Raw genomic sequence first — 17,028 nt, forward strand, 5'->3', positions numbered from 1 at the left:
AGATAAGGGGACAAGTACATGTGTGGATTGCTAACTGGTTGGAAGACCGGAAACAGAGGGTGGGTATAAATGGAGAGTTTTCACAATGGAGAGAAGTAAGGAGTGGGGTCCCACAGGGATCTGTACTGGGACCGGTGCTTTTTAATTTATTCATAAATTATTTAGAAGTAGGGGTAAGCAGCAAGGTGGCCAAATTTGCAGATGATAGCAAACGCTTTTGGGTAGTGAAATCCAAAACTGATTGTGAGGAGCTCCAAACTGGGTGAGTGAGCGACAAAGTGGCAAATGCAGTTCAATGCTGGCAACTGTAAAGTGATGCACATTGGGACGAAGAACCCCAACTTCAAGTATATGCTGATGGGATCTGAGCTGTTGGTGACTGATCAGGAGAGGGATCTTGGGGTCATGATGGACAGCTCGTTGAAAGTGTCGACCCAATGTGCAGCAGCTGTGAAAAAGGCCAATTCCATGCTAGGGATTATTAGGAAGGGGATTGAAAATAAAACTGCTAATATTATAATGCTCTTATACAAAACTATGGTGCGGCCACACTTGGAGTACTGTGTACAATTCTGGTCACCACATCTAAAAAAGAACATTGTAGAGCTGGAAAAGGTGCAGAAGAGGGCAACCAAGATGATAGGAGCCTAGAGCACCTTTCTTATGAGGCAAGACTAAAACACCTGGGGCTTTTTAGTTTAGAAAAAAAGATGACTGTGAGGAGACATGATAGAGGTCTATAAAATCATGCATGGTGCGGAGAGAGAGAAATTCTTTTCACTCTCACATAAGACTAGAACCAGGGGTCTTCCCATGAAATTGATTGCCAGGAAATCTAGGACCAACAAACAGAAGTACTTTTTTCACACAACGCATAATCAACTTGTGGAATTCTCTGCCACGACATGTGGTGACAGCCAACAACCTGGATGGCTTTAAGAGGGGTTTGGATAACTTCATGGAGGAGAGGTCTATCAACAGCTACTAGTTGGAGGGCTATAGGCCATCTCCAGCCTCAAAGGCAGGATGCCTCTGAATACCAGTTGCAGGGGAGTAACAGCAGGAGAGAGAGCATGCCCTCAACTCCTGCCTGTGGCTTCCAGCGGTATCTGGTGGGCCACTGTGCGAAACAGGATGCTGGACAAGATGGGCCTTAGGCCTGATCCAGCACAGCTGTTCTTATGGAATGGGAGCACCAATGTGAAGACAACCAGAAAGTAATGCTGGTGCATCTAGCTCAGTGCAGTCTACACCAGGGCTACACAACTTCAGTCCTCCTGCAGATGTTGGCCTACAACTCCCATAATCCCCAACTACTGGCCTCTGTTGCTGGGGGTGATGGGAGCTGTAGTCCAACAATGGCTGGAGGGCTATAGTTGTGCAGCCCTGGTCTACACTGACTGGCAGCAGCTCTCTCAGGTTTTTCCCAGACCGACCTGAAGATGCCAGGGATTGAACTTGGAACGTTCTGAATGCTCGACCACTAGGACCTTCAGGTTTGAACCACTGAACTGTGAACCTATCCCTAAATATTGGGGCTAACAAACAACATTCCAGCACACTTGTGAGGGTCCCTCTCCAGTTATTCCTCCAAATTAACGCTCACTTTCACCCCTGAATGTCCAATGTTCATACATCATATGTCCCCCCACTTTTTTTTTAGTAATGGGCAGAGCAAATGGCCCTATTCAGCTCCAGCACAGCATCCTTCCAGTGGCTGTTGCTGGTGTCTAATTTAGGTGTCTTTTTAGACTGTGAACCCTTTTTGGACAGGGACCTCTAGCAAGCATGACTTGTCCCCTTAGCTAAGTAGAGTCTGCCCTGCTTGCATATGAATGGGAGACTTGACCTGTGAGCACCGTAAGATATTCCCCTTAGGGGATGGAGCCGCTCTGGGAAGAGCAGAAGGTTCCAAGTTCCCTACCTGGCTTCTCCAAGTCAGGGATGAGAGAGATTCCTGCCTGCAAACTTGGCGAAGCTGCTGCTAGTCTGGGTAGACAATACTGAGCTAGATGGATCTATGGTCTGACTCAGTATATGGCAGCTTCCTATGTTCTTCTTCTTTTTCTCCCTACACAAACCATGTTGAGAAGCTTTTCATGGCTGAAAAGCAGTACATGCCTAATAGCTCTACAAGGCAAAAAAACCCTACAGATATCTAAGGAGATGGCATAAGCACCTAACTGTGAAAGTGTATGCTTATAATGCACAATGCAGTCACAATAAAGCCACATCATTCCAATTAGCCAACTGGCAAAACAGGAGAAGTGGGTTGGTGTAGACTACTTAGAGATGGGGCAACCTCCAGTAAGCTTTATATCTATGACCAAGAAGCCAGAACACTGCAATCAAAAAGTTGTAAAGCTGGTAAGAAAATTAGCATCCAGACCAGAGATAGGGTGATATATGCGTAATGTGGTCGACAGGTAGCACTAGCCGGCCAAGATACTCCCTCCACTTTCACCTAGAATGATGCCTCATCTGAATCATTCATGTATTATTTTATTTAATTAATTAAATAATTAGATATTGTTTTAATTGTGTTTCTAATAATGTTAATGTTTTAAATTTTAATTGTTGTAATGCTTTAATCTTCTATCGGCTATTTTTATTGTTTTGCTGTAAACCACCCAGAGACTTGTGTTTTGGGTACTCAAATGTGTTAAATAAATTAAATAAATTTATATACTGCCTGACTCCAAAGGCTCTAGGTGGTTGAGTTGCCTAGATTATTTTAGTTGCCAAATAATAGCAGTATGGGCTGTTGTAAGTAATTATTGTAAGTAATTTGATGGCAGGGGGAAATTAAGCAGAAGCTTGCCCAAATTAAGGGGCTTCTCATATGAGCTGCTTCTTTGTGGCTTCTTCTGCCATTGTGGACAGGTTTAGAGGCTGCAACTGCAAGGGCAAGGCCAACTGTGTGGCTCCTTCCTATTGGATCACTGCCCCACTAGGAAGGGCAGTGACAGTAAGGTAGGCAAGACACACATGAACGGCCCTGGCCACATGATTATGGCTTCTAAATCCTGAATGGGGAAGAAGCTCAAGGGAAGAGCACCTGCTTTGCTTGCAGAAGGTCCCAGGCACAATTCCTGGCATCTCCAAGTAGGGCTGGGAAAGACCCCTGCCTGAAACATTGGAGAGCCATTGCCAGTTAGTGAAGACAGTACTGAGCTAGATGGACCAAGGGTCTGACGCAGAATAAGGCAGCTTCCTGTGTTCCTATTTATTTATTTATTTGAAATATTTGATATACCAATCCTATTACATAGGGACACCTCAACGGCGAAGACTGCAACAATGTCATCCACCCCAGTTCAAGATGGCAGACACGTAAACTATTGAGACGCAAGTGCACTAACTTGTGGACAGTCTAACCAATTTGAACCAAATTTGCTACTGCTGAATGGACTGTAAGGATGCCCCACTGGTGTAGTTTGTGATGATTTATTTATTTAACATATTTTTATACTGCCCAAAACTTACATCTCTGGGAGGTTTACAACAAAATAAAAGCAGAAAGTAAACATTACTTAAAACAAAAATTTAAAAACATTACAACAATTTAAAAAAATTTAAACAATATTTTAAAACAGCATTAAAACCATTAAAATAATATTACTTAAGAGCCTGGGTGAACAGATGCTTCTTTAAAGACTTTTAAAAAGCTGTCAGAGATGGGGAGGCTCTTATTTCACTAGGGAGCACATTCTAAAGCCTCGGGGCAGCAACAGAAAAGGCCTGTCCCTGAGTGGCCACCAGACGAGTCAGTGGCAAATGCAGACAAACGTCTCCAGATGACCTCAGTGGGCGGTGGGGTTCATGACGAAGAAGACGTTCTCTTAAATACCCAAGGCTGAAGCTGTTTAGGGCTTTATAGGTTATAGCCAACACCTTGTATTTTGCCCGGAAACATATCGGCAGCCACCCAATCCAAGATGGCGGATGCATAAATATCTGAGGCGCAAGTACACTAACTTGAGGACTGTCTAACCAATTTGAACCAAATCTGAACCAAATTCAAACCAAATTTGGAACAGCTGTAGTGAGTGACACACAGGGACACCTCAATGGTGCAGTCTGTAATGATGACATCCCCCCCACCTCCGATCCAAGATGACAGACACATGAACATTTGAGATGCAAAAGATCTAACTTGTGGACCTCGATTTGCATCAAATCTAGTCCAGATGTAGAGACAGTGAAAGGAAAGTAGGCTGATTAGTTCTTACTAGAACAACTAGTTAGATTACTGCATCACCAAAGTAGACTGATCATTCAGTGATCAGCACAACAAGGAAGCTGGAAGGTGCTTTCTCCAGAAGACAAGCCTAGCTGAAATAAAAGTATTCTCCTGGCATGAAAGCCTCCGCTGCAGTGCAAAGCATCTGGTTTTCTTTGAAGCATGGAACCCTAACTGGGAGGCTTCAGGCTAAGAACAAATTACTCATATAGGGTAAAACTCATCAGGTGTGAGCTTTCTGCTGTTCTCGGGGGGGGGGGGGTTATCTTTGGGTGAGACACGCTGTGACAAAATCTTCATGTGACCAGGCTACTGAAGGATAACTGCCACTATGCTGTGAACAAAACGGTCATCTCGATTCACCTGTTCTTTTTCAGGACTCTACATGCAATGATAATTAACTGCTTCATACATGTCCAGTTTCCTGTTTTTTTTCCTATTGATTTGCAAACATTTCTGAACGAACAACTGGTAGGAGGAAATGCAGAGAATAAGAATAAGTAAATGCATGACAAAAGTATTTCTACATATGATAATTAAAGGAACTCAGGGAACTGTAAAAATCTGCCTTCTTTGAGAAAGAAATACATACCTGCAAAGAGGTCGTTCTATGGAGCTTCAGTGCCCCCTTCTGGTGGACTCTGGCAAAGCAGCTAGGACAGTAGTCTTCGCCACACTCTAAACATACCTGGAGGGAAAAAAAATGAAGCCCATAAAAGGAAAGTAAATGTATGGTGTTGCTCATCGCTTTCTTGTCTCATAAGGAGGAATTAAAAAAAGAATGAGGCAAGAAAGAAAACACAACTATAACTGGGATCTAGTTCAAAATTTGTGTTCAACATAAAAGGTAAAGTGTGCTGTCAAGTCGATTTCGACTCCTGGCACCCAAAGAACCCTGTGGTTTTCTTTGGTAGAATACAGGAGGGGTTTACCATTGCCTCCTCCTACACAGTATGAGATGATGCCTTTCAGCATCTTCCTGTATTGCTGCTGCCCGATATAGTACTAGCAGGGATTCGAACTGGCAACCTTCTGCTTGTTAGTCAAGCATTTTCCCACTGCGCTACTTACTATAATTCCAATCACAACTATATCTCTATTCAGACAGGTGTCTACATGAAAAGATTATCACCTCATTGTCTTATGTGCCTGGAGGAAGTGTACGGCACAGCCAGCACAAATTTTAAGCATTCAAAGAAGCAATATTATTTCAAATGTCTTGATCTGGAATTAAAAAGCTTGCTTCATTGGGTTCAGTATTATAAGCTAGCAATACCTACTGCACTACATTCAAGGCATGTTGAGTTACCTGGAAAGTCCCTAGAGTAATAGGAATACAGAGAGTTCACCTTTGGGAATACATCTTGAGTGTAAGCTTTGGAAATACAGCTACCAAATGATTTATTCTAGAGATTTAGAGAGACCACTTAGGTCAAGAGGGCAAGGCACATGCTACTGCCATAGTCTCCTGCTTTTCACATTTCCGTAGCTTGTGTCATTCTCTTTGGCAAGCAGGTTTAGAAGTTTGCCCTTTCCCCATGAAGACACTCTTAAAACACCAACTGATACACAGCAGTGTCACTAGAAAGTCCTTTGCTCTGCATGCATAACCTTCGTTTCATTTACAAAAGTCATCCATGGGCCTTGCAATGTAAGTTTCCCCAGTGTCCCCAAGCAACCAGCTGTGAGGTGCATAGTCCCTGAGCACATCAAATCCTATGACATCGTCATTCCTAAGTCAATGATAGCTAGGAGGTAGTCACTTGCAAAATTAACCAAGATCCATTGTGAAATCTGGAGATCGGAGACAGCGACCGAGCAATACAGCAACCAAATGCTAACACAAGGTATTCCCCATCTAATTGCATGGTGCAATAACCAGCAGACCAGTTCATCAGGTATTCTGGTTGCCTGAGAATTGTGACTGTTTGGATCTCAAACCACACAGCAAGCAAAATCATACTCCCCTTGATCCAAAGGTCTGCTTACATGCATAGATATCGTTCCTCTGCTGGAATGGCTGAGAAACTTCTTGCAGGAAAGGAATATTTTTGTAAGCACAGGGATATTGGTGCCTTTAAAACTTTGCTAGATGGGGTACATAATTCACAACACTGCACTCCAAGATCTGTCAATATGTGGTGTGGGGGAACACATTCAATGTAGAGATGTGCACAAACCAAGGTTTGTGCACTGGTTTGACACCGTGGGGAGGGGAGTGGAGTGCGGGAGCTTTAAAAAAAAAAGAGGGAGATCTGGTCCTTACCTGCTCTGTGCCACTGCATGCATCTTCCTCCTGCAGTGGTGCATGTCCCAAGAACCTCCGTATGGTGGTGGCATGCACATGGCATCCACACATGTGCGGGCGCCATATGTGTGGTCAGCATGTGTTTCCGACAAGGCAAATGGCACCTGAGCATGCACAGATGCCATGTGAATACCGGCACTGCACGCAGGTTTTTGGGACAAGCACGCGGCGAGCAGGTAAGGACCTGCTTTCCTCTTTTTTAAAGCTCCCACTCTCCTATCCACTCCCCTCCCAAGGGCACCAAACCAGTGCATGAACCTCAGTTTGTGTACATGCCTACTTCAATGCATATCTTATATAAAGCAAAAAAAGATGAATTCTCCTTGTTATAAAGGAGCTACTCTGAAACGCATCATGTGCGGGTCACCACCTGTGGTTTACTTGGTCTTAGATTTCAGAGGTCCTTTTGATGGACTAAACACTATGGGCTGATTCAGATGCAACACAGAGGCAGGATTATGCCTTGGGAGCACATGCTACCTGCTCTCCTTCCTACACAAGAGTCAGAAGAGTCTGACTTCCAACTCGAGTTAGTAACAAGCCAGGATTGCTCATTACTTTTGAAACTAGCCACTGAGAATTGGAATACACCAGGATCGCTCGAGCAATCCTGGCCAGAGCTGGAAGTAGAACTTATTCCAAGGCCCAGAGTCACCAAGCACAGCCAGAATATAATCATAATAATCGTGGCTACTCCACCTCTGTGTTGTGTCTGAACCGACACAATGAGGCTATTCACTTCACCTCACAGCAGAGGCTAGCCCGATTTCGCCCCATCGTGTGAACCACCGGGCTCGGCTGCGAGCCCGGTGGTTCCCAGGCGGGTAACCCGCCTAACTAGCCCTGCCCTAAAACCAGGTTTGCAGAGCGAGCTCTCCGCAAACCTGGTTTTAAACATCGTGAGTAGCCACAACGCGGCTCCATGCTGTGATTACTCATGAGTAGACCCCCAGTGGGGAGGCGAAAAGCCACCTCCCGGCTCCGGGGGTCTCCCCAGTATGCCCTACGCGCTTGCACAGGGCATACTGGAGTTTCTGGGGGCGGAGCTCCCCAGCACCAGCTGGCTCCGTCACGGAGCCGGCAATCATGTGGGCGGCCGATCTGGCTGCCCAGGGCTCCCGCTCTGCCCGGTTCAATAACTAAGTAGTGATTTTAACAGCTGGCTCTCTCTTCATGTTTTGGCCCAGATTATCAGACACTACAGCCTGTTCAACCATCAATACTTTTATTCTAATAGAATTCTGGGGGGGGAATCCTCTAATCTGGGGTAGCTCGCTGACTCTTCAGAGGGCCACCTATATTAGTCTGTTTCAGAAATAGCAGCAGAGTGTGTCTTGCGCCATCTTAAAACAGGGGAGGAGAGCTGGTCTTGTGGTAGCAAGCATGAATGATCCCCTTTGCAAATCAGTGTCTACCGTGGTTTGCCTCTGGATGGGCAACTACATCTCAGCGCTGTCTGCTCTAAGCTATTTCGCTTAGGGGATGAGGCCGTAGCTCAGTGGTAGAGCATCGGCTTTGAATGCCGAACGTCCCAAGTGCTCTCTCTGGCACCTCCAAAGAGGATTGGAAGAGACAGCCTTGGAGAGCCACTACCAGTCAAAGTAGACATTACTGGGCTTGATGGACCAACTGTCTGATTCAGTGTAAAGCAGCTTCCTGTGTTCCTAAGGATCCTGAACCTTGGGTTCTCAGCTGTTGGGCTACAACTCCCATTAGCCCCAGCCACAACAGCCCTTAAAGACTCACAGATGTATTTTGGTATAAACTTTTATGGATTGGAGCTCACTTTATCAGATGCAGCTGTTAATTTAGTCCACATAAGGGTAAATTACTACAAATCTGGTACTCCTGAAGGTGTCAGAAGACTCTTTGCTGTTTTTACTATCCTTTGTAGACCTAAATATCTTTTGCTAGAAAAAATGTTGAAATTACTTTTGAGAGATACAGGAGGCCCTCTTTATTCACAGGGATTCTGTTCCTGCCTATTTCCATGGACAACGAAACCATGAACAAAGAGACCTTAACCCTACGGGGATGGGAGGGGGAGAGTTAGCACACTGAAAATCACAAGAAAAAGCAGGGGGGGAACAGTAATAAGCACAGGACCTTGATCTCCAGCAGTGCCCCCCAAACTTCCAAATTCTCCAATTTTTGTTCTTTTTTAGGATTTATTTTTTATTTTATTTTATTTTTTGCAGGAAGGAGCCATAAAATGGCTCAGCACTACAAAATGGCAGCAGGAAATGACATCAGAAGTCATTTCCGACCACTCAAGAAGCACCGATAGGTGAAAACAACTCTTTTTTTGCCCCACAAATTAAAAAACTGGGTCCTTATGAGCCAAATGCAGATACACGAAACCGCAGGTGCCACAGCTGCAGATAACGAGGGCCACCTGTATTTCTGACACACAGCTGAGGCTGAGTTTTTTCCTTCAAACCTCCTTATACCTTACTGCCCAGAGCCAGAATACAACCATTTGTTTTCTTGATTTAATTAATTTAAAATATATATACCTCACACCACCAGTGCAATACTGCTTGGCACGGCTCAGAAAATCAGTAAAACAGATAAAACAACACAAAATAAGAACTAAAAAAACAGTTAAAACCAAATTTAGAGGCTGAAGAGTTAGAAAGTTAAAAGGATTACAAGGCAGCAGCCCACCAGCTACTATTCTTCCTTTACACCACCAACTTACCAGCAACGCTGCCTTCGTCTCACACTGACCACACACCTTCCCCTTCACTCGCGGCTTTTCAGTGGATGCAGTATTCGCTGCTTTATGTGTAAGAGGCTGCTTAGCTGGCTCTGGAGCTGCAAAATGTAGCAGATTTTATTTATATATATAGTTCTGCAAGATGCATAGACTAGGGATGTGCACGAACCAGTTTGGCGCTCCTTTTATGGAGTGCTGAACCGTAGGGATGTGCAAAAAATTTCGGGCACAGAACGATCTGTGCCCGAAACGAACAATTTCGGGTGATTCGGGGCTGAACCGAATCACCCCCGATGTCCCCCGATATTTTTCGGGCACGAGCCGAATCACCCGAATTTCGGACCCGAAAAATTCGGGTGATTCGGTTCATGGCTGATTTTGGCGATTTTTTAAAGTTTTAGTGACTTTGGGGCAGTTCGGGGGCATAGCATGGGATCTGGGCAAAAGGAGTGGGGTGGGGTGGTAGTGCATAATGGGTGCAGGCTACCACCCCAATTTAAGGGGGATTGGGCAAAGGGCTAATTTTTGGTAAATTTCTGAAATTTTCATGTCTTTGGGGCAGATTGGGGCATATTGGGGCAAAAAGTGGGGCCTGGGGCAGAATAGTGGGGTGGGGTGGTAGTGCCTCATGGATGGAGGCTACCACCCCAATTTCAGGGGGTTTGGACAAAGGGGTGATTTTTTGAGAATTTTTGAAGTTTTAGTGACTTTGGGGCAGTTTGGGGGCAGAAAGTGGATCTGCCCCAAAATAGTGGGGTGGGGTGGTAGTGCCTAATGGGTGGAGGCTACCACACCAATTTCAGGGGGATTGGGCAGAGGGCTGATTTTTTGAGAATTTTTGAAGTTTGGGTGTCTTTGGGGCAGATTGGGGGCAGAAAGTGGATCTGCCCCAAAGGAGTGGGGTGGGCTGGTAGATAGTGTCTAATGGGTGGAGGCTACCACCCATGCCCAATTTAAGAGTGATTGGGCAGGGGGTGAATTTTGGTGAATTTATTTTTATGAGGTTTGTCTTCATAAGGTGAAGTGTGCTAAATTGATTACTTCCTCATATTATTCATAGTAAAGGAAAGTGTGAAAAAGTGAAAGTGGGATCATGAGAGCTGTTTAATTGAAAAAAATCTCATTTGCTATGATAGAATGAGAATTCACACCTCAGAAGTTTTTTCTGAGGTGTGAATTCTCATTCTATCATAGCAAATGAGATTTTTTTCAATTAAACAGCTCTCATGATCCCACTTTCACTTTTTCACACTTTCCTTTACTATGAATAATATGAGGAAGTAATCAATTTAGCACACTTCACCTTATGAAGACAAACCTCATACAAATAAATTCACCAAAATTCACCCCCTGCCCAATCACTCTTAAATTGGGCATGGGTGGTAGCCTCCAGCCATTAGGCACTATCTACCAGCCCAGCCCACTCCTTTGGGGCAGATCCACTTTCTGCCCCCAATCTGCCCCAAAGACACCCAAACTTCAAAAATTCTCAAAAAATCAGCCCTCTGCCCAATCGCCCTGAAATTGTGGTGGTAGCCTCCACCCATGAGGCACTACCACCCCACCCCACTATTTTGGGGCAGATCCACTTTCTGCCCCCAAACTGCCCCAAAGTCACCAAAACTTCAAAAATTCTCAAAAAATCACCCCTTTGTCCAAACCCCCTGAAATTGGGGTGGTAGCCTGAACCCATGAGGCACTACCACCCCACCCCACTATTCTGCCCCAGGCCCCACTTTCTGCCCCAATATGCCCCAATCTGCCCCAAAGACATGAAAATTTCAGAAATTTACCAAAAATCAGCCCTTTACCCAATCCCCCTGAAATTGGGGTGGTAGCCTGCACCCATTAGGCACTACCACCCCACCCCACTCCTTTTGCCCACATCCCATGCTATGCCCCCAAACTGCCCCAAAGTCACTAAAACTTTAAAAATTCACCAAAAATCAGGACTTTGCCCAATCCCCCTGAAATTGGGGTGGTAGACTCTACCCATTGGGCACTACCACCCCACCCCAAAATTTTGCCCCTGGGCCCCTTTTTACCCCCCCGAATCGATTCGGATTCGGATTAAATCCGAATCCGAACCGAATCAAGAGTGATTCGGGTGACCCAGATTCGGGCACAAAACAGAACAGGGGTGATTCGGCTCGGGTCCGAGCCGAATCACCCAAAAACCCGAATTGCACACCCCTACTGAACCGGTTCGAAGGTCCGATGTCCGAGCAGGTTCAAAGGTGGTTTCCTTTAAGGGGCAGGGAAGGTGCCCTGACCTGCCCCGCCGCTTTCCCCCTGCCTGGCATTCTCCCCAGAACTGCAGGAACAGGGCTGCAGCGTACCTCCTTGCAGCCCCGGTCAGCGTCATATTCTGGTATGACACCAACTGGGGCTGCAAAGAAGTACGCTGCAGCCCTGCGCCAGCAGTTTTGGGAAGAGTGCCAGCGGGGGGAAGCAACGCGGCTGGTAAGGGCACCCTCCCTGCCCCTTAAAGGAAACCTCCCCCACCTCCTGAGAGGGCACAAACTAGTTCATGCTCATCCCTAGCATAGATAAATACATAGCACTGATCAGCCTAGGTAATGGGCTTTATATTCATTCACGGAAATTAATATAAATTTGACATGGCCAGTCGGTGCAGAGGGGAGAGCTGTGACAGAAGGCAAATCGTGGTTGAGCACATGTGGATTCAGTCCACCGTGAAGTCCACCTTGGTTAGAGCATTAAATAAAATTGAAATGAAATAAGAAGTCAGGACCGCATTTCTTTTCAGAGGAATGTCTCCCACTTAAATGACCAAGATTTCAGTGTATTTTGTTCTATTGCTTTTAACCATAAGTCATCATAATTACACTTCTAAAAGATCTTATGTATGTTTAATTACATTAATTAATTCATTAACTAAATGTATGTGGTGCATTGAGGTTAATATTTCCTGATAGAGCCATTTGTTTATTTTAGAGAAGCAAGAGGAAAAATTGCCCCTGCATGCTACTGTCCCTTTTAGACTGGATTCTTTAGACAGTTGCTGAAAAGCATGACTTCAACCAAAAACCTACATTCTCATTACACCCGGACTACGGGGTTCCAACAAACATTCGACTTGAAGACTCGACTCTGACAGATTATTACATGGAGCGCATCTGAAGATCTATGCTCAGGCAATACGTGCGGCAAAGAAGCGATTCTTTTCCTCGCATATCACATCCACAAGTTCACGTCCGGTGGAGTTGTTCAGGGTCGTGAAAGGGCTAATGTGTGCACGCCTTCCCACTTGAATCAGTAGTTAGAACCAACAATTACTCACTGTGACATTTTCAATGAGTTTTTTGTGGACAAAATCTCTCATATTAGATTCAATTCGATTTTGATATATTCGATTTCTATACTGCCCTTCCAAAAATGGCTCAGGGCGGTTTACACAGAGAAATAATAAATAAATAAGATGAATCCCTGTCCCCAAAGGGCTCACAATCTAAAATGAAACACAAGATAGACACCAACAACAGTCATTGGAGGTACTGTGCTGGGGGGTGGATAGGGCCAGTTACTCTCCCTCTGCTAAATAAAGAGAATCACCATGTTAAAAGGTGCCTCTTTGACGAATTAGCAAGGGTATTTGGGCCTCTAATTCTGTAATTGTTACAGAGTCTGATGCCAAGGTGTCCAGCAGCTCCTCCTATGTGATGATCCTGGATCACTTTCAGTTTGTGACAGTTAAGGATGTGGGCAAGTTGCTGGGAATGGTGCAGCCTACGATCTGAGCTCTTGATCCTTGCCTGACATGGCTTATACTATCTAGCATAGAGGCTGTTGTAGAGGGCCTGGTAGAGATTATAATTGCTTCTCTGAGGGAGAGCAGGATGCCTCCTTGTCTTAAGGAGGCAATCATTAGAAAGCTTCTGAAGAAGCCTGCCTTGCATCCCTCAGAATTAAGCAATTACAGGCCTGTCTCCAACCATCCATGGCTGGGCAATGTGACTGAGAAAGTGGTGGCCTCCCAGCTCCAGGCAGTCTTGGAGGAAACTGATTATTCTAGACTCATTTCAAACTGGCTTTTGGGAGGGCTATGGGGGTTGAGACTGCCTTGGTTGGCCTGATGGATGGTCTCCAATTGGGAATTGACAGAGGGAGTGTGACTCTGTTGGTCCTTTTGGATCTCTTGGCAGCTTTCGATACTATTGACCATAGTATCCTTCTGGAACGTCTGAGGTGATTGGGGTTGGAAGGCACTGCTTTGCAGTGGTTCCACTCCTACCTCACAGGCAGATTCCAGATGGTGTCTCTTGGAGACTGTTGTTCTTCAAAACCTGAACTTTCTTATGATGTCCCTCAGGGCTCCATATTGTCTCCAATGTTGTTTAACATCTACATGAAACTGCTGGGAGAGATCATCAGGGGATTTGGTGCAGGGTGTTATCAATATGCTGAACGCACCCAAATCTATTTCTCCATGTCAACATCACGGAAGCAGTAATGGGTTGGATGAGGGATAACAAACTGAGGCTGAATCCAGATAAGACGGAGGTACTTATTGTACAGGGTCGGAACTCAGGAGACAATTTTGATCTGCCAGTTCTGGATGGGGTCACGCTCCCCCGGAAGGAACAGGTACGTAATCTGGGGGTGCTTCTGGATCTGAATCTCTCCCTGGTGTCCCAGGTTGAGGCGGTGGCCAGAGGTGCTTTTTATCAGCTTCGGCTGATACACCAGCTGCATCAGTTTCTTGAGATGAACGACCTCAAAATGGAGGTACATATGCTGGTAACCTCTAGGCTGGATTACTACAATGCGCTCTATGTGGGGCTGCCTTTGTAAGCAGTCTAGAAACTGCAGTTGATTCAGAATGCGGCAGCCAGGTTGATCTCTGGGTCATCTAGAAGAGACCATATTACTCCTGTTTTGAAGGAACTACACTGGCTTCTGATACATTTCCGGGCAAAATACAAGGTGCTAGTTATTACCTATAAAGCCCTAAACAGCTTAGCTCCTGGGTATTTAAGAGAGCGTCTTCTTTGCCAGGAGCTCCACCGCCTGCTAAGATCATCTGGAGAGGTTCATCTGCGGTTGCCACCAATTCATTTGGCGGCTACTCGGGAACGGGCCTTCTCCGTTGCTGCCCCTGGAGTTTGGAATGCGCTCCCTGTTGAAATAGGAGCCTCCCCATCTCTGGCAACTTTTAAAAAGGCACTGAAGACACATTTATTCACCCAGGCTTTTAATTAGATTTATAGTTTTAAGATTTTTAAAATGGGGTTTTTAATGTTTTCAATGATTTTAATTGTTAATTGATTTGATGTTTTAAATGATTTCAATTGTAAACCGCCCAGAGATGCAAGTTTTGGGCAGTATAGAAATATTTGAAATAAATAAATGAAATAAAAAGCATCCCATTACCTTGTACTTGTTCTTTGAGTAGTCTCAGTTTTACTTTGCCTGAAGAAATCTATTTGAAAAACAAATAATAACCCTTAGCATTTGTAGAGCATTTTATGAGTGTTCCAAGCAGTTCACATGTTTTATCTCGTTATCCGTGCAACAACCTTGTAAGGCAAGTATTAGCATCCTCACATTGCATTTGGGGAGCTGAGGCTGAGAGGGAGTCGCTTGCCTAGGGCCACCTTGAGGCTATTCACACAAGGAGCCCAACACAGGCCAGGGCAGCCCAGCCTGAGTTGGGCTGCTCATGTGGAGCCCCCAGGATCATTTCCACCCCTGATAGCCCAATTTCCACCCCTGATAGCACGACAGAGGACTGAAGAGGAGCTCCTTGCTCATCTGAGGCGGGGGGGAGGTAGGTTTAACCCTGCCTCGCCCCGCCACCCCTATTATGGTTGTGAGAACAACCTTTAGTGAAGTTCGGGGCAGAAAGAGGATCTGAACCAGCAAAGTCCAAGTTTTCAGCTCAGCCTCAAAGCCACTGTGCTGCATCAGCTCTCTGTCTTAAGACAAGCAGAGGGAGAATTCAGGTGGGTCGATCTAAACTCCAAACCGATTGTAATAACCACCTGGGGACTTCTTTTCATTTCTACTGACTTCTTTTGAGTTCACGAACTTCACGTTAAGCATACAGGCTCTGAAACAGCTGTCCAAGCACACAATCATCCCCGGTTCATGGCAAAGCTCTTTCTAAAGCATTTACCAGCAAATCAGATCTGGGTACATGGCTGAATGCTCAAGAAATCGTTTTATCATGCTCACATTCCATGCATGGTAGTAATAAAAAATAAGGTAATTGTGTACTTTAAAAAATCCTCCAAAGGTCTAATGTGAATCAGTCCTGGGGCGGGGGAGAAATATTGTTTAGTACATCAATGATAAACAAAACAGAAGCTTATTCACCCACAGCTGGCCTTGCATACATAAGAATTTTGAGGACCCTCATATTTTCATCATGCAATTCCAACAGCAGCTGGTGAACAGAACAACCAGCAGTGGCAGAATGGCAAGAAAGAATAAAAGAAAGCATAAACAAACAAAACAGAACTCCACAAGCAATTAAAGCATATTTTTAAAAGGGTTATAATAATTCTGAAGTATTTCTAGTCAGTGAAAATGACTTCAATCTGAACTACAATCCCAAAATTCAATAAAAGCATGAAGAGAAACAAGTTTCTCCAAAGTTTGGATCATTTTTAGCCTACTTTCCAGTAGGCTTATGAGTAGGGGTGTGCACAAAATTGGCTGGCCCAGTTGGGTTCAAGTCCGAACCACACCTGAACTGAACCGGGCCAATTCAGTTCTTCACCACCTCAAACCCCTCCCCTAGTTCGGGGGGGTTCAAATTATTTTTAAGAAAAAAATCAATCTTTTTAATTAATAAAAATAAAGTGCAAAAAAAGAGAAAAAAATCACTCTTTTCTTTACTCATCCCTCCGGGGGGCTTCTCCAAGACCAAGGGTGGGGGGTTGTCTCCAGAGTTTCCCCTTCCCCCCACCAGCCTCCGTTATGGTTAAAATCAACCAGTCTGGGCGGTCTTCGGCCTGTTCTGGACCTGCTCTGCATGGCGGCAGCCATTTTAGAGGCCACCACGCATGTCCAGTGGACCCCAGCCAAGCAGAGGCCCATTGGGCATGTGCAGCAGCCTCCAAAATGGCAGCCAACACACAGGGCAGGCCCGGAACAGGCAGAAGGCCACCTGGACCAGGTGCTTTTTATCATTACGAAGGCCGGTGGGGGGAAGGGGGAACTCCAGAGACATACACACCCACGGCCTCGAAGAAGCCCCACAAAGCAGGGAGTAAAAAAAAGTTTATTTATTTATTTTTTTAAAATCACGAAACCCCCCCCCCAAACTGCCAGGGGGTTCGGTCCAATACCGAACCAGAGGGGGTTCAGTTCAATATTGGACTGTTGAACTGAATAGGTTTGACATCAAACCTATTTGCACATCCCTACTTATGAGAGCAGTCCGTGTGTTTGAATGTGTGTGTCCCCAACCATTAACTTTGCAAAGCCTGCACCAATATGAACCAAATCAGGTAGAGTTGTAGGGACACCTCAACGGCGTCATTTGTGATGATATATTCTACCCAAATTCAAGATGGCAGACACGTGAACATTTGAGGCCCAAGTGGGATAACATGGGGACTCTCTTAACCAATTTGAACCAAATGAGGTACAGTTGTAGTGAGTGACACATAGGGACACTTCAATGGGGTAGTTTGTGATGTCATCCATACCAATTCAAGACGGTGGACTTGCCTGCCTATAGGAGGATCCAGGAATGAGGTAGTGTTCACCACTGCAGATAGGAGCCTT

General features: G+C 45.2%; 1 protein-coding gene across 5 annotated transcripts in view; it reads right to left on the reverse strand.

Annotated features, from left to right (window-relative positions):
• The window catches only part of ZBBX (zinc finger B-box domain containing), a 65,461-nt gene that overhangs the window by 32,643 nt on the left and 15,790 nt on the right, over positions 1-17,028 (reverse strand). For all 5 annotated transcript variants that reach the window (XM_053311640.1, XM_053311636.1, XM_053311638.1 and 2 more), the window contains 3 exons: positions 14,665-14,713; positions 9,253-9,368; positions 4,836-4,931 (listed from right to left, as the gene is read on the reverse strand). In XM_053311640.1, coding sequence (XP_053167615.1) covers positions 4,836-4,931; positions 9,253-9,368; positions 14,665-14,713 — 261 coding nt within the window. The remainder of the gene's footprint in view (positions 1-4,835; positions 4,932-9,252; positions 9,369-14,664; positions 14,714-17,028) is intronic.

The sequence above is a fragment of the Hemicordylus capensis genome, chromosome 3, assembly GCF_027244095.1.
Source record: "Hemicordylus capensis ecotype Gifberg chromosome 3, rHemCap1.1.pri, whole genome shotgun sequence".
Classification (NCBI taxonomy): domain Eukaryota; kingdom Metazoa; phylum Chordata; class Lepidosauria; order Squamata; family Cordylidae; genus Hemicordylus; species Hemicordylus capensis.